This window comes from Microcaecilia unicolor, chromosome 11 (genome assembly GCF_901765095.1).
Source record: "Microcaecilia unicolor chromosome 11, aMicUni1.1, whole genome shotgun sequence".
NCBI classification, from domain to species: domain Eukaryota; kingdom Metazoa; phylum Chordata; class Amphibia; order Gymnophiona; family Siphonopidae; genus Microcaecilia; species Microcaecilia unicolor.
Genome location: NC_044041.1, coordinates 58,184,579 through 58,207,553, shown reverse-complemented (window position 1 = coordinate 58,207,553; position 22,975 = coordinate 58,184,579). Strand labels below are relative to the sequence as shown.

The window sequence follows — 22,975 nt, the reverse complement described above, 5'->3', positions numbered from 1 at the left end:
GTGAACATGAATCCTGAAGACTGTTTTTCAACTTTCTCCCAAGGAAGAACTTCAGGAAACAAGAACAGAACCTGAAACAGATTCACAGCATACAGACAATCATACAGGGAGGGCTCATGGCTTCATCTGCTATGACTAAAGGAAAGAAAATTACCAAGGTAAGAACCTAATTTTCCCTTCCTTGTCATCAAGCAGATGAAGCCATTACGTATGGGATGTAACAAAGCAATCCCTATATAGGGAGGGAACAGGTCACACCACGCGCTAGCATTTGTGCTCCAAAACGCGCATCCTTCCTAGCAGCCACATCCAGCCTGTAATGTCGGGCAAAAGAGAGCTTAGAAGCCCATGTTGCTGCACTGCATATCTCTTGACGAGAGAGTGCTCCAGTTTCAGCCCAAGAGGAAGAAATCGCTCTGGTAGAATGCACCTTAAAGGCTACAGGCGGAGACCAGCCGGCAAGCAGATAAGCTGAAAAGATAGTTTCTTTGAGCCAGCGGGCAATAGTGGCTTTAGACGCTGGAGACCCTCTGCGAGGACCTGATAGCAAAACAAACAGATGATCATAGATCCTGAAAGAGATAGTAATTCGCAGATACTGCAGCAGAGTCCTGCGCACATCCAACAGGTGCAACTGCCCAAAAGATTCTGGAAACTCCTCCTTATCAAAGGAGGGCAAGAAAATAGGCTGGTTTAGGTGAAACGCTGAAACCACCTTAGGAATGAAGGAAGGCACGGTCCGAACCGTGACCCCGGACTCTGAGAATTGCAGAAATGGGTCTCTACAGGACAGCGCCTGGAGCTCTGACACCCGTCTCGCCAAAGTAATGGCCACAAGAAAAACGGCCTTTAGTGTCAAATCTTTCTCCGATGCTCGCCGAAGCGGCTCAACTAGCCCCAGGTTCCAAGCTGGACAGGGTGCTCGCACGGAAGGCCAGAGCCGAAGCACCCCACTAAGAAACTGTGCCACATCTGGATGAGCAGCTAAAGACACGCCTTCAACTTTACCACGAAGGGAGGCCAACGCTGCCACTTGCACCCGCAGGGAATTATAGGCCAAGCCTATTTGTACACCATCCTGCAAAAAGTCCAGAATCGGCGAGACAGGAGCCCGCACGGGTGTGATCGCTTTTGAAGCACACCAAGACTCAAACTGGCACCAAATCCTGGCATAAGCCACGGAAGTAGAGCTTGCAGGCCTGCAGGAGAGTGGAAATGACTGTGTTTTAATAGCCTTTGTCCCTCAATTGTGCCCTCTCAATCGCCATGCCATAAGACCAAAGCGGCAGGCGTCCTCCATGGCTACCGGGCCCTGTGACAACAGATTCAGTACCAGAGGTAAAGGAAGGGGAGCCTCCACTAGCATCTGTCGGAGGTCCGCATACCAAGGCCTCCTGGGCCAATCCGGGACGATGAGGACCACTTCTCCTGGGTGCAGCCGAATCCGCAGGAGCATGCGCCCTATCAAGGGCCAAGGAGGGAACACATATAGTAGGCCCGGAGGCCAGGGCTGAGTCAAGGCATCCAACCCTGCCGAGCGAGGATCTCTCCGTCTGCTGAAGCAGCACGGGACTTTGGCATTTGAACTTGTCGCCATAAGATCCATCACGGGCTTGCCCCATTTGGCACATATCTGCAGGAATACTTCATCTGCTAGTTCCCATTCTACTGGATCGATCTGATGCCTGCTTAGATAATCGGCTTGCACGTTGCTCTGACCTGCAATGTGAGCTGTCGACAGAAACTGAAGATGCAGCTCGGCCCAGTGGCAAATCTGTTCGGCCTGCGCGGCCAGTGCTCTGCACCGAGTGCCGCCTTGTCGATTTATGTAGGCCACTGCTGTCGTGTTGTCCGACATCACTCTGACAGCCAATCCTTCCAGGGTCACTTGAAAGGCCAGAAGCGCCTGAAACACCGCTTTCAACTCCAGGCGGTTGATGGACCACTCCAACTCCTCGGGTGTCCATAGACCCTGGGCATGCTTCCCCTTGCAATGTGCGCCCCAGCCCTTCAGGCTGGCATCTGTCACTACTAGACACCAATCGGGGAGCGCCAGCGGCATTCCTCGCCGCAGCATGCTGAGAGCCACTACTCCATGCTGAGTCGGGCCGCAGGGAGCCAAGAAAGTCTGCATTGATAATCCTGAGAAACTGGAGACCATCTTTGAAGTAGGGAATACTGTACAGGTCTCAGGTGCGCTCTCGCCCAGGGCACCACTTCCAATGTGGCTGTCATCGATCCTAGCAGCTGGACAATGTCCCAAGCTCGCGGGCGGGGCATCCTCAGGAGCAGACTGACCTGATTCTGAAGCTTGCACCGCCTTTGGTCGGGTAGATAAACAAACCCCGAGGCCATGTCGAACCGGACCCCCAAATATTCTAGAGATTGAGAGGGGGTCAGGTGACTTTGGGGTATACTGACAACCCAGGCCAGAGATTGCAGTACTGAGACCACTCTGGCTGTGACATGACGACTCTCTTTTGCCGAGTCCTCTCTGATGAGCCAGTCGTCTAGGTACGGGTGAACCTGGCTACCCTCTCACCTGAGAAAGGCAGCTACCACCACCATTACCTTTGAAAAGGTTCGGGGAGCTGTGGCGCGGCCAAAAGGCAAGGCCTGAAACTGGAAATGTCTTCCCAACACCGCAAATCGGAGGAACCGTTGGTGCGGGGGCCAAATAGGTATGTGTAAGTAAGCTTCTTTTAGGTCCAGAGACGTGAGGAACTCTCCTGGCTGTACCGCCGCAATGACGGATAGCAGGGTTTCCATGTGAAAATGCCGCACTCTCAGAGACTTGTTGACTTCCTTCAAGTCGAGAATGGGCCGAAAAGACCCGCCTTTTCGCGGCACCACAAAGTAAATGGAGTTAACGACTGCAGCCGTGTTCGGCGGGAGACAGAGGGATCACCGTCCCAAGGTGCAACAAGACTTGTAGGGTCTCCTCTACCGCCGCCCGTTTGACGGCAGTACCGCATCGGGACTCCAAAAACACGTCTCTCACCGGGGCATTGAATTCCAATCGGTAACCTTCTCTGATCAGGTCCAGGACCCACTGATCTGAGGTAATCTTGGTCTACTCCTCTAGAAAGAGGGAAAGGCGTCCTCCTACAGCTGTAAAGGAGGAGTGGACCAGTGCACCATCATTGAGAGGGTCGCCCTTGAACTCCAGGCCTAGCACCGGCCGCTGCGGATCGCTTCTCCGAGCGAAAGGAGTTCCTCTGCTGAAAACGGGCACGTTGAGTAAAGTCAGCAGAGCGCCCCGGGCGATACCTTCTAGCTTCACGGAAGCGAGGTCTAGAGGAGGAGGGAACCACCTTACCCTTGGAAGAAGGCCGTGACCTATCCTCAAGTATTCCCCAGGTCTTTAACAATCCTCTCCAAATAACAGAAGTCCCCGAAAGGGCAACTTCACCAGCCTTTGCTTAGAGGCCATGTCAGCCGCCCAATGTTGTAGCCATAGAAGGCAGCGGGCGGACACCACCACAGACATCTGTTTAGCCAAAGCTCTGACCAGATCATAGAGGGCGTCAGCTAAAAATGACAAGGCCGACTCCATGTGCGGTGCAACCTCAGCAAGGGACTCCGCACCATCCACGGGCTGTTCCACTGCCTGTTGTAACCAAGAAAGGCAGGCTCGAGCAGCATAAGAACTGCAAACAGACACCCTTAAGGCTAGACCCGAAATCTCAAAGGACTGTTTTAGTGCTGATTCCAGGTGCCGGTCCTGAATGTCCTTCAGGGCAACCCCTCCCTCTACTGGGAGGGTGGTCTTTTTTGTCACAGCCGTGACTAAGGCATCCACTTTAGGCATCCCAAAACGGGCCAAGTGCTCCTCACTCAGAGGGTAAAGATGCCCCATCTGGCCACTTTCAAGGGCCCCTCGAGGTCAGCCCATTGAGCAGAAATAAGCTCTTGGATGGAGTCATGCAAAGGAAAGGCTCGAGCAGGCTTCTTAGTACTCGCCATCCTCGGATTACCAGAGGAGGCCTCGCCTTGAGCAGGATCATCAATAGAGAGGGCCTGTAAGGCATGAGAGATAAGCGCTGGAAGCTCATTGCGGTGGAAAATCCGAACCGCAGTGGGATCATCCAGATCCAGTGGCAAACCGGCACCTTGCTCTGGCTCCTCAGACCACGAAGGCCTGCCAGATCCCTCAAAGTCCCCACAGCCCGAACACGGGGGGGGGGGGGGGGGGGGGGGGGGGGGAAGGGAGGTGCGCCACTCTCCGACGGGGAATTTACCCATCTATGTTTAGTATGCATCCAACGCTCAGGGGCATCCACTTCTGACATCTGCCCCGGGCCATCATCAGTCAGAGGGAGACCAAGTAGCAACGCAGTGTCAGACACCTGCGGCAGAGCTCTTTTCAGCATGAAGGCTTTATATAAAATAAGCACAAACTCAGGGGAGACAAACTCAGTCTGACCTCCCGTCTCTGAATTAGGAGCTATGGGAAACGGAGCTCCTCTGATAGCCTCAGCCTGAGGCTCCCTTCTGCTCACAGACTCCTCCGCAACCGCGGGGGGTCGAGCCATGTGGCGCTTCCAAGATGGCGCCCGCTGCCAGCTCCATTGAGCGGGAAGACTCATCGCTCGCCATGCTCGTACTGGCTCTACCGTCTATACAGCACGTTTTACAGAGCCCCCACTGCTGATCTGCGCTTGCCACAACAGGAACAGCGCTTAACTCCCTCAGCAGCCATCGCCGAAAAACGGCGGAATACAAAATGGCGGCTTCGTGCCAAAATCACCCCGATCGGAACGCCGTCCACGGGCCCTCCCCGGAGGAGCTGAGTACTGCTCTTACCTCAAAGGACCGAGTCCACCGAGCTCCGGTCACGCTGCACGTCAATAAAAGCCTCAGAATAGCAGCGCATAAAAAGCGCGGGGTTTTTTTGGGTTTTTTTTACGCTGTGAGGAAAGTTGGAGGCAAACAGCTACAGATGTACTCCGGAGGCAGTAGAGGGTGGGAAAGGCAGGGACAGGGCGAACCTATATGCCTACATCTACAAGGGGGACGTGGGAAAGGCAGGGAAAGGGTGAACCTATGTGCCTGCACCCACAATGGGTAAGGCAGGGAAAGGGCGAACCTATGTGCCTAAAGTGGGCACCACCAGCCACAACACCCCAGCTCAACTGGCCAAGCACAGGAGCCTCCCCAGGCAGAAATTTTCAAGGAGCTGAACCAGTGGCGTAGCTACGTGGGGGCTGAGGGGGCCTGGGCCCCCGTAGATTTGGCCCTGCCCCCTCCCGACGATCCCCTTGAACCCCCCCTCCCGCCACCAACCCTCCCCGTCGCTTCAAATACCTTGTTGTTTGCTGGCCCCGCCAGCCGAGAATCTAGTTCTTTGGCGCCGGAGTAGCACCTTCATTCAATGCAGTTCCTGGCGTGATCAGCTGTTTCTGATGCCATACGTGACGTACGGCGTCAGAAACAGCTGATCATGCCAGGAACTGCATTGAATGAAGGCGCTACTCCGGCGCCGAAGAACTAGATTCTCTTTGGCGGGGCCAGCAAACAACAAGGTATTTGAAGCAGCGGGGCGGGCGGCGACAGCGGGGGAAGGTTCAATGTGGCGGCTGGGGGGGGGGGGGCTAAACAGTGCCCCCCACCTAGGGCTGTGGCCCCGCTCCCAGCGAGGTCTGGCTATGCCCCTGAGCTGAACAAGCTGTGTCCTACCCTGCTGGGAGATAGAAAAATACTGAGAGGCAGATGGAGCTAGCCGTCCTAGAGGCACTATGGTTTTCAGTGTTCTCTATCTCCCCCTGCTGGTAGGTGGACACAACCCATTCATAATGGATTCATCTGCTGCTGACAAGGAAATAGCGGATTTCTTTAGTGGACCACTTGAAAGTAAAAGAAGTCTTAATCGTCTCCAACAAGCTAAATGGCAAACGTATTGCCACGCCCACAGATTTACAAGCATTCAATTTATATCCAGAAATAGCAGAATATGCCTCAATCTCTTTCAATAAGTTAGGAAGAGACACAAGCAGCTGCATCAAAGATAAAAGAACATCATCCGCAAACAGCGCTATTTTAAATTCCCAGTCACCCACAGAAATGCCAGAAATATTCGGATTCGCCCTAATTGCCGCCACCAAAGGCTCCATAGCCATTGCAAAAAGGAGAGGGGACAGAGAGCATCCCTGACGAGTTCCTCATGACAATGAAAAAGGATCAGTGTTTCCCTCATTGACTCGTACACATGCCTTTGGAGAATTATAAAATCCTTTAATCCAAGAGCGATAAAAGGGACCCACTCCAAACCTAGCCAAAACCCTAACTAGGTATCCCCAATGGACCCTATCAAAGGCCTTTTCAGCATCCAATCCAAGCAAACAAAGTGGCAAATCGGAGACCTGGAACACATAAAGCAAATCAAGCATTCTTCTAATATTATTCATAGCTTGCCTCTTTGCCACAAACCCTACCTGGTCTGGATGAATCAAACCAGGAAGGATGCCAGCCAAACGAGTGGCCAACACCTTTGCCAAAATTTTAACATCCGTGTTTAAAATAGAAATTGGTCGATAAGAGGCACACTCTTGACTTGTCCTCGTCAGGCTTCGGAATGATAGCCAACCAAGCCTCCATCATAGAAGGAGGCAACAGTTCCCCCTCTCGGACCGAATTATTAATGCCAAATAAGGCGCCAAATCAGTAGCAAAGGCTTTAAAAAATTAGTTAGTAAATCCATCCAGACCAGGTGCCTTCCCAGTTGGAAGCTCCTTAATAACCTGCAAAACTTCTCCCGTCACCTCAGCATCTAACACCTCCCTCTGCTGCACAGACAACTCAGGCAAATCTTGAGCAATTAAATAGGCATCAATATCTCCAGATTTCACATTAGCATCACTGGCGTACAAATTCTGATAAAACTGTGAAAAGCACTCCCGAATCCAAGACGACTTTGTTAAAAAGCCTCCATCCACATCTCTCACCTTCAAGACATGCCTATTTGCCTTCATCTGGTGGAGTGGAGGAGTGGCCTAGTGGTTAGGATGGTGGACTTGGTCCTGGGGAACTGAGTTCGATTCCCACTTCAGACACAGGCAGCTCCTTGTGACTCTGGGCAAGTCACTTAACCCTCCATTGCCCCTTTGTAAGCTGCATTGAGCCTGCCATGAGTGGGAAAGCGCGGGGTACAAATGTAACAAAACAAAAAAAAAACTTCGCCACTAAAAGACGCCCCCCCCCCCCCCCCGGTTTATTAGTACACTCATAATGCACCTGCTTCAAACGAGCATTAACAAATTGCAAACTTTCATCATACAAAGCTGCCAGCTCCAATTTCACCGTCTGAAGTTTTCGGAGATCAGACACCAAGGCCAAGGCCCTATGCCTAGCCTCCAGTACGCCCAAACGCTCCAAACAGCTAGCCACATGCGCCCGCTGTAACTTGGTTTGATGGCTCGCCTTCTGAATAAAGTAACCTCTTGAGACTGCCTTTAAGGCATCCCACACTGTCCCCACAGAAGGCCCGGACTCCATGTTAATAGCAAAATAATCTTTCAACACAGTTACAAAATTCTTAGTAATGTCTTGGTCTTGTAACAAGGTATTATTGAACATCCATCGCCTATCTCTGACCGCCTCATGCAAAGATGGTATAATAACCCACATCAGAGCACGGTCAGAGATAGTAATATGTCCTATAAAAGAGTTACATCCCACATTAGACAGAGTCTTTTCCAAAAAAACATAATCCAATTTAGAATGTGGGAGTAAAAAGTATAACCTTTTACTCCCATGAGAGTTGGAGTAAAAAGTATAACCTTTAACACTAGGATGCCAAATCTCCACACATCATAAAGACCCAGGGCCTCCAAAAAGTGTCCCAGGGCCTTCAAAATTTTATAGTCTGTTGTAGGAGGACGCTGATCGCTCAAAATTTGATTTAACAGTAGCATTGAAATCCCCAGCCACAATCAACTTGCCTCGCGCAAAAGTGCTCAAGGTGTGAAGATGTTCAAAAAAATTATCTTGACGCTCATTTGGTGCGTATATACTTGCCAATGTAAATTCCTCCTGCTCCAACAGAACATGTACAAAAAGAAAACGGCCCTCTGAATCTCTTTTCACATGAAGAAGCTGTACCTGCACATCCCTCTGAAACATAATAGCCACCCCTCGTTTCTTAGCTCCTTTCACATCTGATGCATAATAAACAGTAGGGTATTGAGAATTAGACAATACATGCTCATGTTGTTTAAGAAAATGTGTCTCCTGGAGGAAGACCACTTGGGGCTGCACCAAGCTCAACTCACGAAGTAAAGAATGCCTTTTATGTTTAAACTGTTTTATTGTAAAGAATGCCTTTTAAAAGGAGAGTTCAATCCCTTAACATTATAAGTAAACACTTTAAAGTCTGCCATTAAATTGTGAAAACAAAAAAATACTGCTGCCTAAAAATGAGTGAAGGAAAGATTATAAACACCTACATGCCCCCTCCCCCCTTCAAACCATCCCACCCAGACCAACCCCCCTCCCTCCCCAGTACAAAACATATCTCTCACCATCCCCATGATCCCAAAACCGGTAGGAGACCCCCCTGTCCTGACACAGCCAAACTCCCCTCACAACCAACCCCCACTCATACTTCCCCATAACACAAATATAAATAATATCCCTTCATCAACCTTGAAATGAAAACAGAAAGCCATAACAATGTACACATAGCCCAAGCAAAAACAGAAGCTCATTGCATTACAAACAAATGTCCTCCAACCGCAGATCTTCCATCCACCAGATGCCATCTCCTCCAGACTGTTTTTTCATGGCGGATTTTCCCCCCCACATCAATCGCACGTTGCTTCTTCTTCTGAACAGATTAGACCCTTTGCCAACGCTGCAGTTTTTCATGTTTCTCAGGAGCCATTGCTGTCGGGGGATGCGCTGATGAAGTCAGACCCTCCGCATGCAGAATTTTCCATGCCTCTCCCAGCTGGCAGGCCCGGTGAAATTTCCCTGCCACCGTAAAATTAAGTGCAAATGGAAATGCCCATCTATATCTAATACTCGCAGCCGACAGCAAATCCAAGACAGGTTTCAGTAGCCTCCTCTGTTGCAATGTGTATGTTGAAATATCTTGGTACACAAAAACTTTTGCGTCATTAAACATCAGCTGGGCATGTTTGTGAGCCTTAGACAGGATCAGTTCCTTATCCGTATAGCGCAAGAAATACACCACGATATCCCTCGGTGCTGATTCCCTCGAGCACCCAAGTGCTCTATGCACCCGTTCAAAGTGCAAAACTGCCGCCTCTTCCTCAGTGTTCAAAAGTTGGGTGCAAAGGGAGGAAGTGACGTCACGCGGCTGAATGGCCGCTTAACTCCTGAGCTCCGTGTCTCCTCACCCTCTCAAAGGTGCTTCCCGAATCAAAAACCTCTCTAAAATCGCACACGGGACTATAAGTGATTGGCGAACGTCCCAGGTAAAGCGCCATGAGTAAGAAAAGCGGAGCGCAGCAGCGCGAGCACGATAGACCAGCCACGAGGCAAGCGGAACGGGGCCTTGCGCGCCCCCCATCCCCCAAAGCACGCTGCTCGTCGGAGTCAGGTTCGGCTTCCTCGAGGGAAGATGGTACCGGGGGTATTGAAGCGGCCCAAATGCAAGCTCTCCCCGCGGACCTGACACGCTGCCTGGAAACCATTCGAGCCGAAATAAGAGCCTCCAAAGAAGAGATCTTAGAGCACGTGGACGCTCTGAGCGTTGATTTGAGAGAGCTAGGAGGCCGAGTGGAAGCCTTGGAGGAGAAGGCAGAAGAACAGGGGGATAAAAATGAGGAGGTTGATAAACAACTTGCTAAGTTAATGGAACAGTCGGAGGAATTCCAATATAAATTAGACGACCTAGAAAATCGAGGGCGCAGACACAATTTAAGATTCAGAGGAGTTCCAGAAAATGAAGACCGAGAAGTAGTACCGGAGGTGGTGCGAAATATATGTGCCCAGTTGATGGGAGAGGACTTTGATACAGCTGCAATGGGCATTGACAGGGCGCATAGAGCGCTGGGGAAAATTCGAGATAACAACCCCCGGGACATAGTGGTGCGCTTCTCTTCATATAATTGCAAGGACCAGATATGGCAGAAAGCTAGAAAGAACCCCGAAGTGGAATTCAATGGGGCGAGAATTGCAATATACCAGGATCTCTCCTTATTCACTTTGAACTCACGCAGAGCTATGAGACCGGTAATAGAGATTTTGAAGAGAGAGAAGATTCTCTACAGGTGGACATTCCCGTTTGCGCTTTGTTTTGAGATCAAGGGTGCGCAGCATAGATGTCGAGGAGTGGGAGAAGCCTGGAAGCTTTTATACGAGGCTGGATTGGCCACTACAGCTACCCTACCAGTGGAGGTGGCTTCTTCTACAAAAGCAAGACTCCAGAGATGGAAAAGGGTAGAGAAAGCACCCAGGAAGCCCAGGACCTGAGCTGCAGGGGCGAAATCAAAGAAACCGGTGCGAGGAACCAGAAGCTGAGAGACATTGAGAGGAGGTGATGTGCAGAGAGACATTTGGGAGATAAACGAAGTATAAAGAATGATACGAGTTAAATATTGATATAATTGAGAATGCATGAGGGAGGGGGAGGGGGCGAGTGGGAGGGCCGAAGGGAGTGTTCAGTTGTGTGGTGATAGGCTCCGGTTTACAAGTGAGTCTATTCGGCTGGTGAGGTTGCTTCCTTGCAACACCCAGCTGGTGCCATATGGGACCAGTTGGTGGATATTGGCTTTGGGGCCAGGGAGGGTATGGGAGGGGGGGGGAGGGAATGGGATGGGGAGGGATAAGGGATTGAGAATGACCAGAACAACCAGGAAGCAAGTGAGTTGGAAGAGGGGGGGTGAAAGGATGGATAGCCATCCTCCAATTGAAGCGGGGTGTAACTACAGAATAAGCAATGGCGGGATTTAAATTGGTAACTTATAATATGAAGGGGTTGAACTCCCCTTATAAGAGGCATGCGTTGTCCCGAGAATTGCAGCTGTTGAAACCTCAAGTGGTCTTTTTGCAAGAAACACATTTAATGCAAAAATACGAGGGCCTGTTGTCCTCTAAACAGTATCCACTGGTGGTTTGTGCCTCAGATGTAAAGGGGGTTAAAAAAAGGGGGGTGGCGATATTATTTCATAGAGATGTCCAGGTGCAGATTGTACGTTCTAAAAAGGACAGGGAAGGAAGATTTCTTCTACTGCAAGTAGTGCTGGAGCAGGAGGAGTATACCTTGGCAAGTGTATATGCGCCAAATGAGAGGCAGGGGGAGTTTTTCCTTCGTCTCCGAAAAGAGTTGCAGAGCTTTGCCAAGGGGAAATTAATAATGGCGGGAGACTTTAACGCCACTATGCAGCCTGGATTAGACCGTTCTACTCCTCCTGCCCCTCTGGATTGTAAAATTTCACAGGCATTAAAAGATTGTGTGGATGAATTGGGCTTATACGATGCCTGGAGATTGGCACACCCCAGGACGAGAGACTACACATTTTACTCCCAGGTTCATCTGTCTTATTCTAGGCTTGACTACATCTTTTTGGACAAGGCATTGTCTGGGGGAGAGGGGGAATCTTCTATAGGCCACATTAGCATATCTGATCATGCCCCGACCTGGGCTGTTCTCCCGTCCCTAAGAGAGGAACCGAGAGAAAAAAGATGGACGCTTAACAATGGTTTGCTACAGGACCCGGAATTAGTAGCGGGATTTCGTCCAGTTTTGAAAGAATACTTTGATATGAATTTAGACTCGGGACCCTCTCTGGGAACGGTGTGGGACGCCTTTAAGGCAGTCTCCAGAGGCTACTTTATACAAGGAGCGGGCAGGAGGGTGAGGGCACACAAAGCTCAGTTAGCCCTATGTATGGACAAACTTGGGAGACTAGAGGCTAAATACAGGGCCACAGGTTCCCTGTCAGACCTGCGTAAGTTGCAGGCGGTTAGACTGGAGCTTGGTTCGCTCCATGAAGACAGCTTGCAATTTGCACATGCAAGGATGAAGCAGGTCTATTATGAACACACTAACAAACCTGGTAGGTTATTAGCAATCAAATTAAGACAGTTGAGATCCTCTCGTCACATCTTGAAAGTCCGAGATGGTAAAGGGCAGGTGGTGCATAGGTCAGCACAGATCAGACAGTGCTTTGCTCAATATTATGAGACCCTATATAAGGAGGACGCCACTGTGCAGACCGACAAAATTGACGAATACTTGGGAGCTAGGGGGCTGGAGGTTTTGACTGAAGCACAGAGGGAGGAGCTTGAATGTCCGGTGCGGGTAGATGAGGTCATTAGGGCTATTAAAACCTTGCCCACAGGGAAGGTGCCTGGGATAGATGGATTCACCAATGAATTTTTTAAGGTATACGCTGTAGAGCTGGCCCCCTACCTGACAATGATTGTTAACTCAGTGAGGGAGGGTGTGCCCCTTCCCAAGACTATGATGGAGGCGTGGGTGGCCGTAATCCCTAAGCCAGGCAAAGATGTTACGTTATGTGCATCATATCGGCCCATCTCCATATTAAACGCTGATGTAAAAATTTTAGCTAAGGTCCTGGCAAATCGGCTGGGGACTGTGCTACCTAGCATGATACACCCGGATCAAGTAGGGTTTGTAGCCAAAAGACAGGCAGCGGACAACATAAGGAGAACAGTGGATCTTCTCTATGCAGCCCAGATGAAGGATAGACCAATAGTATTGCTTGGACTAGATGCTGAAAAGGCATTCGATAGGGTTCACTGGGGGTATTTGGATAAGGTTCTACGCCAGGTTGGAATAGGTCAATTTTACAGAATGTGGATTAGGGCCTTGTATTCAGAACCGCAAGCCTGCGTGCGCGTCAATGGAGGGAACTCCGAATTATTTCGGTTGGGTAGAGGAACTAGGCAGGGTTGTCCTCTATCCCCCCTCCTGTTTGCTCTGGCAATGGAACCATTGGCGGAGGCCGTGCGAGCTAATGAGAACATTGCTGGATTGCGGGTGGGAGGGAGGGAGTATAAAATTGCCCTATTCGCAGATGATGTTCTTTTGACTTTAACCAAGCCATTAATCTCTTTGCCTAATTTAATGCAGGTGATAGAGGAATACGCGACAATATCTGGATACAAACTAAATGCTAACAAGTCCACTGGACTGGCGGTAGGAGTACCTCCTAGAGTGATGGACACCTTGAAGGCGTCCTTTGCCTTTAAATGGGAGGCTAAGGCGCTGGGATACTTGGGAGTGCAGTTGCCTGGAAACTTAACTGAGCTGTTTACCAGCAATTATCCGTCACTTAAGCGAGCTGTACAGAGGGACCTGGACAGATGGATGTCTATGGGACTGTCCTGGTTTGGGCGGATTGCTGCAGTAAAGATGAACATTTTGCCTCGACTTCTTTATCTGTTCCAGGTCCTTCCCATGAAAATGACCAGATCATTTTTATCAGGTCTGCAGGAGGCGATTAACCGCTTCATCTGGAATCAGAAAAGACCCCGATTGCCCAGGGCCCTGCTATATAAAAGTAAACGGATGGGAGGGTTGGGGGTACCCAATCTGGTCTGGTATTATGGGGCAGCTCAGGCAAGGGCGGCAATAGCCTGGTTTAAAAGGGAGGACCATCATGTATGGGTTGACATTGAGCAAGCGTTGGTGGGTTCTCGGAGTCTGGGACAGTTAATGTGGGTTGCGGGTAGGTACAGGGGGCAAGTAGATAGATTTCCGCCCACAGTGCAGGCCACTTTCCATTATTGGGACCATCTGTTTTCAGATAAGAAGCCACTGATTTCGGGTTTGGCTCCGATACTGGACAACCCTTTGTTTGAACCAGGGATGGGGAGCGTCACTTTTCACAGATGGGCGGAGGCCGGATTAGATTCCTTGGGGCAGCTGCACAAGGGAGAGACTATGGTGCCCTTTGAAACACTGAGGGATGATTATGGGCTTAGACAGGGGGATCGATATGCATACTTGCAGCTGGTGCACTTTTTGAAGAGCTCTGCATATGTGGAATGTTTGAAGCGAGAAGTCCATCAGCTGGAGGAGATGTGTGTAGAGGACAAGGACACGAGGGGTATGATAACTAAACTGTATGCTTATCAAGAGAACAGAGCTAAGCCGTCCATCCTACATAGGCAGAGATGGGAGCAGGAGCTGCATTTTACATTGCCGGAACCTGAGTGGGTGGCCCTGGAAAAGCAGATTTTGAAGTCATCAGTGTCAGTAGCTACGCAGGAAAACGCTATAAAGGTATTTTACCGGTGGTATCTGACTCCGGTTCGGCTAAATCACATGTTCGCTCAGGTATCAAAACTCTGTTGGAGGAAATGTGGGGGGCTGGGGAACGCAGGTCATATATGGTGGCTATGCCCTAAGGCGCAGGCCTACTGGAAGGGGGTGCGTTCTCGGCTGCAGGGGTGGCTAGATCGGTCTGTGCAGTGGCATCCTTTAGTTTTCTTGCTTGGGTCTAGGCCTGCAGGGCTAACGCCTGACCAGTGGATCTTGACAAGGTGTGCTCTGCACGCAGCTCGAATAAACTTAGCGCAAAGTTGGAAATCCCCGTTAGTACCCTCGATACGAAGATGGATCACCAAAGTAAGATACATGTGTGAGATGGAAAGATTGACTGCCGTGAAACGGAAAACAGTGCATAAGTGGGATAGAATTTGGGAACCTTTCTTACAAAGGTGCTCTGGTTGAAATATGGGATGGGCGAAAGATGGGGGGTAGAAGGGAATAGATGGGGGGGAGGGGAGAGGGAGGGAGGGTGGGAAGGGAGGTTTAAAAACACAAAAACTGGATAAAAATTGAAGTAAAATAAGATGCCATTTACAGCACTGATTTTATGGTTGTATCCCTTGGGTGTTAGAGTCATGTATATTGAATGTTCCAGACTATATGGTTTTGTAATGTGTCACACATGTATGTTAATGTTTATCAATGCTTAATAAAGACTTCTTTAAATTTAAAAAAAAAAAGTTGGGTGCAAAGCACTTTAACTATGGTCAGCACGTCCTCGGTTGCACCACCCTCAGGAACTCCTCAGAATCGCAAATTCTTCCGACGACCTCTATTCTCCAGGTCATCTAATTTGTACAATACCTCCTCGTGCTGGTTAAATAATTTAGTAATCCGAGTCTGAGAGGAACACAAGTTTTCAGACTGCTCGTCCATTCTCGCTTCCAACTCATGCATATCAGAGCTCAGCTGATCAATACGCTCCACAATGTCCGCTCTTGACGCTTTGATCTCCTCCTTTATCTCAGCCAGACAATTTAACATTCTCTTCGGACATGCCAACGAGTCAGCCCCCAAGACAGCCGACTCAGAGTCTGAATCAGGCGGCGGAATCGAGGCCGCATGGCGTCCCGTCTGTTTGGCCGATACCTTTTTAGGAGTCTTCTCCACCACTTTCGCAGCACCCAAACTGGCTTTACTCATAATAGCCTTCCTTATATTTCAGCTCTCTGCTGCTTCTAATCAAATCAATGCAAAGAGCACGCCGATTAGAAAGGATTTACTGAAGAGCAGGGCAGAGGAAAAGAACCAGGCTGCCATCAAGTCCAGTGACATCACTTCCTTTCCCCTTTTTTTAATACAGTACATGGGCTTCCAAGATGGTATTTTTGAACAGCATCCACACCTGATGTACATTTTTGATCCTCACAGATATTCCTCTAAGTTTTTTTTTTTCACTGTTCTTCTCATTTTATCATAGTCTCCTTAGTGAAAGTTAAACGCTAACATATTGGATATCCTGTGTATACTTACTCCAAAGCTAATATCAAATCTGATCATATTATGATCACTGTTATCAAGTGGCCCCGTCACCATTACCTCCTGAACCAGATCATGCGATCCACTAAAGACTAAGTCTATACCAATTTTTCCTTATACCTACAGGTCTGTTTGCAGTTCCATCACTGCTTGTGGACCTCAAGGTGAAGTTATAAGGGTTTCACTTTCTTGTTCAGCAGCTCATGAACTTCAACGTGAGATATTGCAACCGTGAACAGAGAAGCAGTAGCATCTCCTGTTGCTCTCTGCAAGCTTCCTAGACACATGGGTGGGGGGTGGGGGGGAGGGGTTGGTAATTCTCTACATGCCCCCCAAAGTTAGGTGCTGTGTTGCTGTGCGCTAGGCACAAATTGTATATCAGCAATTACACACAATTGCCATTCTAAAATACTAGCACAAGCCTGCAGTTACGTGTCTAACTTTAGGTGGAGTACTTTACTAGCTCACTAGCTAGTGTAAATACTCATGCCTAACTGCTGTCAGTTAGATGCATAGCTGCTAGTATTTCATAACGGTGTGTAAGTGCTGGGCACACCCCTGACCCACCCATACTCCTCCCATATCTACGCCCCCGCCTTGCAGTTACCACCTATGGATTCTGTGTACTCTTCTAGAATCCCAATTAAGAACAGTTATGCACAACTGCTAATTAGTGCAAATTAGCACCATTTAACACCAGTTATAAGCAATAATTGGTTAACATTAGTTAGCAGCTAATTATTGTATTGTTACTTGTGTAACTGGCACTATTCTATAACTTACACATGCAATTTTCAGCACCAAGCTTAAAATTGTACATGCAAATTTAGAGAGTTAGGGGGATACTTTTTTTCCAAACTAACCTTTCCTCCATGAAAGACTGTGGGATACTGCAAGTCATTTTTACTTTACAAAACCAAAGATAACTTTCCAAGGCATAGTTAGAAACTAAAGTTTTGACTAGGCTTGTAAATAGTATACTACTTTGTATTGATATTTTAATATTTTTACTGTTGTAATTGTCTATTGCTTATGTTTGATTTATTCTTACTGAACACAACCTTGAGTGAATTCTTTCAAAATGGCAGTAAATAAAGCCTATCAAAATTAATAATGTGCTTGGGCATAACTTTATAATCTATAGGCATCATATAGAAATCTCTTTACCACCTGCCAACCAAGTAGTGAACATTCCTAAACTTTCCACATAAGATGTGACCCTTGTCAAGGGCGTAGCTAGCCCTCCAATTCTGAGGGCACCCAGAGGTGGACTGGGGAAGCAATGCTTTCCTCCCTCCTCCTCCTCTCTTCCCCCATGCTAAACATGCCTTTGCTGTCAGGGATGCCGAAGCCCTGTCAACCCATATAAATACAGGTGCCTGAGCCGCTCCCTTCCTCCTCAAGCTGCTTGCTTAATGCAGAAGTCTGTAGCGTGCCTTCCTTCAGCCACCGATGCTGGGACTTCTCGCGCAAGTTCAGGTGTGAAGTCCCAGCATCGGCGGCTGAAGGCACACTGCCAACTTCTGCGTTAAGGAAGGATGAAGAGGAAAGCAGCAGCACTTTATTTGGCTGGCGGGGTTTCAGCATCCCTGCCAGCAAAAGTAGGGGTACTGCAGTTCAGGAGGGGGCCCAGCACAGGCCTCCGCCTTCCCCGGTGGCTATGCCACTGCTTGGAAGCACTGTCCTTTTCAGCTATAAGATTTCCTTTCTATGAGGAAGCATTCTGCACATTTCCAGAGCCATCCTACTGGATTCTCTAGCATACCCAATGCTGCAAACTCTGGATCCACTCACTGAATTTCCTGTCTTGGACAACATGTTCGTTAACTAGCACACCTCCCTTTTTCACCATTTACTTTGGCCTCACAGTGTGTACAAAATTATGTACAGGCTACTCTCTCAGTAGATACAGGCTGAATCTGATTTTTTTTTTTTAAGTAGTTGGACAAGACATAACATTAATTAACATAGCTGAAGCACTTTGCAGACCCAAGTCCTTCCTGGACTTTAGATACTGCTTAGAGCCCTGTCTTCTAAATCCCCTTGTCTTCCATGGTTACACTGTTACAGACAAGGAGGTTACATCTTCTATAGCACCAACTACAATGATATGACAAATTAATAGAATTACTGGAGAACATAATAAGCCCAAGGCCGAAAAGGCTGGATAATTAGATAGCGGTATACACTGAAAGGTGTCCTTGATGGGGAACAAAAAAAAAACCTCGTACATGTTAAAAGATACTTGTAACAAGCTGGAGGCAAAAGATTGATAGACTATGACAGAAAATTATCTTAACAGTGGAAAGTTCTGTAGGGATACAATTCGTACGAAGGACACTAGGAAGTATTCGGTTTCTGAACAGGTCGTATTATCTTCCGAAAAAAACAAACAAACAAACAAACCCACCCAAGCTCCAAAGACCACTTCTTTGGCACAGCACAAATTACACTTAGTCATTAATACTCGTCTTCAAACACTGCCAAGGGTATTAACTGATGAGTAAAAAGTACATTATTTACTTATTTAAACATGTGTAAAACCCGCTTAAACCACAAGTCTAGTAATTATTTACAGTGTCAAAAGATTCCTTCCCCGTCTTGGTACTCAAGAGAATACGGAGAATCTGCCACTTCCTGTGCAGCCCACCTCCCTCCCTTTATTGGGTGCTAGATGCTATGTTCCCCCTCGTAATCTCAATAGCCATGGAATATCCCTCCTATCTCCAAGGGTGCAAGAACACACCAAACCCTCCGCGTCCCCTCCATCATACCTGGAAGTGCTCCTGAAAACGGATAGGAAGGATTTGAGCCATGGCGGAAAGCGGGAAGGGCGAATAGACCGGCAATAGCAGCTAACCCGGCCTCAATACCTCCCCAACTTAGAAGAACTGCGCAAGCGCACAGCCTCTCCGCAGTCCGCTAACCGATATAACTGCGCAGGCGCACTTTGCACCTTTAACGCTGCTAACGGACAGACCGGCCCCAGGCGTACTGCAGCTTGCGCGCCTCTAAGTCGATAGAGCATGCGCACCAGCCCGTGCATGCCAAAGTTACAGGCGACGTCTCTGCCCCTGGCCCCGCCCTCCTCGTAATTGAGCGGAGCTGCGTGTGGGCGCCTGCGCTCTAGGGCTCGCTCGAGTGAGTCGAGTCGAGTCGAGTCTAGTAGCAATAATTCATGAAGGGCGATTATGGATACAAGTTTTTCTCGTCCTTTCCAGTCTACAGTCAGTGGATTGCACCCATCAACTAGCAAATAGAAGGTAGAGACGATCAAATTTGAGTAATAGCGAGGGCCCGTAAGTCTGCCTAAATGTAAAGGAGACACAACTCTCTAAAGGGCGGGGAGTGGCTTTTAAACTTTTGCACTGATTCTCTGTAGGTTTAACATTGGCCTTGCTATTTAGGGCTCTTGTGCAGGCAGAATCCTTCAATATTACTCTGTCTCCAGCAGATAGTCGAAAAACATTGCCTGTAGATGTTCTGTTCTGCTCCTGCAACATCTTTGGAATATGGGACACTGCTACACCACAGAAAGCAAAAATACTTGCCTATCGAAGGTATTCTCCAAGGACAGCAGTCCATTTATTCTCACAGGTGGGTGATGTCATCCACACTGCCTGATTGTAAGCTCTTTTGAGCAGGGACAGTGCTGCGTGGGTCTGGTAGCGCTATACAAATGCTAATAATTATAATAGTGTGGAGCGCTTTAATAGCATTTATAACTTTAAGAGCATGAGCTAGCCTCCCCACTGTGCATGCATGAGTGCCTTCCCACCCACAAGGAGAGAAGGGGACCAGCAATACAGTACAAAAGCATTCACAATAACTTCAAGGGAAGGTGGTGTGCTATGTGATAATGAATGGCCTGCTGTCCTCAGAGAATACCTGCTACAGGTAAGTATCTTCACTTTCTCCAAGAACCAGCCACATCCTTGTCATGTGGGAATCCCTAGCTACCAGGCTCACTGAAATCAGCAACAGTAGGTCAATTGGAACTCGCAACAGAGAGTTCAGTATGGATTAACCTGAGAGTGCAGCCTGGAACAGAACAAAATGGACCTAAGAGGGTAGAGTTGGATTGTAGACAAATTTTGCAGAACTGCCTTTCCAAATTTACTATCGCATCGGGTATCTTGCTCAAGGCAATAGTGAGATATGAATGTGTGGACTGATGACCATGTTGCAGCCTTACAGATCTCTTCAATTGAGGCTGACCTCAAGTGCACTATTGATGCCACCATGGCTTTGATATTATGAGCCTTGAAATGACCCTCAAAGGTCAGCCCAGCCTGGACTTAAGTGAAAGAAATGCAATCTGCCAGCCAATTTGAGAGCATGCATTTCCTAATGGTGACCCCCATCCTGTTGGGATTAAAATAAATTAAAGCTGGGTGGACTGTCTGTAGGGCCTAGTCCATTCTAAGTAAAAGGCTAGTGCTTGCTTGCAGTCCAGGGTGTGCAATGCACTTTCGCCAGGATGGGCATGAGTTTTGGGAAAGAATGTTGGAAGAACGACAGACTGGTTCAGATGGAACTCTGACACAACCTTAGATAGGAACTTAGGGTGCGGGCAGAGAACTACTCTGTTATAATGACATTTTGTGTAAGGTGGATCCACTACTAGGGCCTGAAACCCTGCAAGCGGAAGTAACAGACCCCGAAAATAAGACCTTCCAGGTCAAGTACTTCAAGTGAGAGGAATCTAGTAGCTCAAAAGGAGCTTTCATCAGCTAGGTGAGGATGATGTTCAGGTCCCGTGACACAGGTGGAGGTTAGACAGGGGCCTTTGTCAACAGTAAACGTCTCATGAAACAAACAACTAGAGGTAGTCCAGAGATGAGCTTACCCTCTACATGAAGATGATAAGCACTAATTGCACTGAGGTGAACCCTTACAGAGTTGGTCTTAAGAACAAACTTAGAGAGGTTTAGAAGGTACTCAAGCAGGGTCTATGTAGGACAAGACGGAGGATCTAGGGCCTTACCCTCACCCCAGACAGCAAATCTCCATTTGAAAGAATAACCTCTCATAGTAGAATCTTTCCTGGAAGCCAGCAAGACTTTGGAGACACCCTCAGTAAGATGCAAGGAAGCTAATTCTAAGCTCTCAACATCCAGGCTGGGAGGGCCAGGGCTGAAGGTTGGGATGCAGAAGAGATCCTCGTTCTGCATTATGAGGGTCGGAAAACAGTCCAATCTCCAAGGTTCTTTTGAGGATAACTCCAGAAGAAGAGGGACCCAAATTTGCCTGGGCCAATAATGGGCGATCAGGATCCTGGTCCTGCAGTCTTGCTTGAGTTTCAGCCATGTCTTCCCTGTGAAAGGGATGGGAGGATACACGTAAAGAAGATCATTCCCCCAGTGGAGGAGGAAGGCATCCGACACTAGTCTGTTGTGTGCTTTGACCCTGGAACAGTACTGAGGGACTTTGTGATTGTCATATGTATGATTATCTCCCAGTTGGTGAGAGATTATGTGTGTGTTCCCAAATCAAAGCGCTCCTAGCTCTCAAAGAATGGGTCCATTCTCTTGAGGCTAGACTAGTGGAGGAGCTGAGGGAGACAGAGAGGTACATAGAGGAGACCTACAGGGATAGTGTAGAGAAGTCCCACCTCCAGTCTGGCAGCCCCTGTGCTGCCTTGGAGGAGGGAAGTCTCCTTAAAGGAGAGCATCACTCCAGTAAAGTAGGAAGTACTTCTGTAGCCAAGACTTGCCCACCAGGGGATGCACTATCCTCTTGCACTGAGGATATGTCTCCAAGAACTTCTGCCCAGATGGGAAGGGTTAGGACAGCTGTTGTAGCTGGTGATTCAGTCATTAGGCATGTAGATAGCTGGGTGGCTGGTAGATGTGAGGATCATCTGGTCACTTGCCTAACTGATGCGAAGGTGGCAGACCTCACGCGTCACCTAGTGCTGGAGAGAATCTGGCTGTCTTGGTACATGTGGGTACCAATGACATAGGAAAATGTGGGAGGGGGGTTATGGAAACCAAATTTAGGCTCCTAGGTAGAAAGATGTAGTCCAGATCCTCCATGGTAGCATTTTCAGAAATGCTCACGTTCCATGTGCAGAATCCAAGAGGCAGACAGAGCTCTGAAGTCTCAATGTGTGGTTGAGTCGGTGCAGGGATGAGGGATTTAGATTTGTTAGGAATTGGGTGACATTCTGGGCAAGGGGAAGACTGTTCCAAAAGGATGGACTCCACCTTAACCGGGATGGAACCAGGCTGCTGACACTAACTTTTAAAAAGGAGATAGAGCAGCTTTTAAACTAGAATGGGGACAAAAGCCGACAGTCGCACAGGAGCGGATGGTTTGGTGTGGAGTATCTGTCACTACCGTATGTGTGGTGGTTAACTATAATAGAGGCATATTTTCAAAGCACTTAGCCTTCCAAAGTTCCATAGGTTTCTGTGGAACTTTGGAAGGCTAAGTGCTTTGAAAATATGCCTCCAAGTTGTGAGCCCTTGTGCAGTTTTGGGACCAGGGAGTCTAGCCCAGAAGGGTTGAGTTCTGTTCCAGGGCCAGTAGTCGGTAAGCCCAGTGTTGTTTCAACTGTGGAGGCTACCGTTCCTCAGGGGTTGAGCCCCTAGGTGCTGGCAGACGACAGAACTTAAGGAGGGTCTTGGCTGAGAGAGGAGAGCAGACTGTAGGTCCAGACAGGCAGCAGCATCACGTTCAGGCAGCATCATGTTCAGGCTCAAAGGTTCAGACAGGCAGCTGGCAGGAGGCAGCGTCAGATTCAGGCTTCAAAGTACAGGAAGGCAGCTGGCAGAAGGCAGCGTCAGGTTCAGACTTAAAGGCCCAGACCGGTAGCTGGAAGAAGATAGCGACAGGTTCTGGCTCAATGGTTCAGGCAGATAGTAGTAAACAACAGGCTTGAAAGCACAGGCAAGCAACTGACAGAAGACAGTGTCAGGTTCAGACTTAAAGGTACAGGCAGGCAACTAGCAGAAGGCAACATCAGATTCAGGCTTAGAGGAACAGGCTGTTGGCAGCAGGGCCACCAAAAGACAGTCGGGCCCAGGGCCCCCCCCCCCCCCCCCCCGAGGCTGCCGTCGCCATCCCCCCCAATCGCTACTCAGGCCACCAGTGCTGCAGTCCCCAGTTTCCACCTGCCCACCCCCAGCCCCGTCGACAGCCCCCCTCCATCTACCACCAGGCCCCCTGCATTTAAATCAGCAGCGCCTCAGCTCCGTGTTGTGAAAGCGGCAGATCGCCTCCCTT

At 48.8% G+C, this 22,975-nt stretch overlaps 1 protein-coding gene across 2 annotated transcripts in view; it reads right to left on the bottom strand.

The window, feature by feature from the left end:
* The window catches only part of CLTCL1 (clathrin heavy chain like 1), a 181,913-nt gene extending 163,203 nt beyond the window's left edge, over positions 1-18,710 (bottom strand). Inside the window, exon 1 of one of the 2 annotated variants that reach the window (XM_030217298.1) lies at positions 18,520-18,710. In XM_030217298.1, the coding sequence (XP_030073158.1) occupies positions 18,520-18,561 (42 nt within the window). In that variant the 5' untranslated portion in view covers positions 18,562-18,710. The remainder of the gene's footprint in view (positions 1-18,519) is intronic. The other variant, XM_030217299.1, reaches the window with a different exon arrangement.
* Between the last annotated feature and the right edge of the window lie 4,265 nt (positions 18,711-22,975).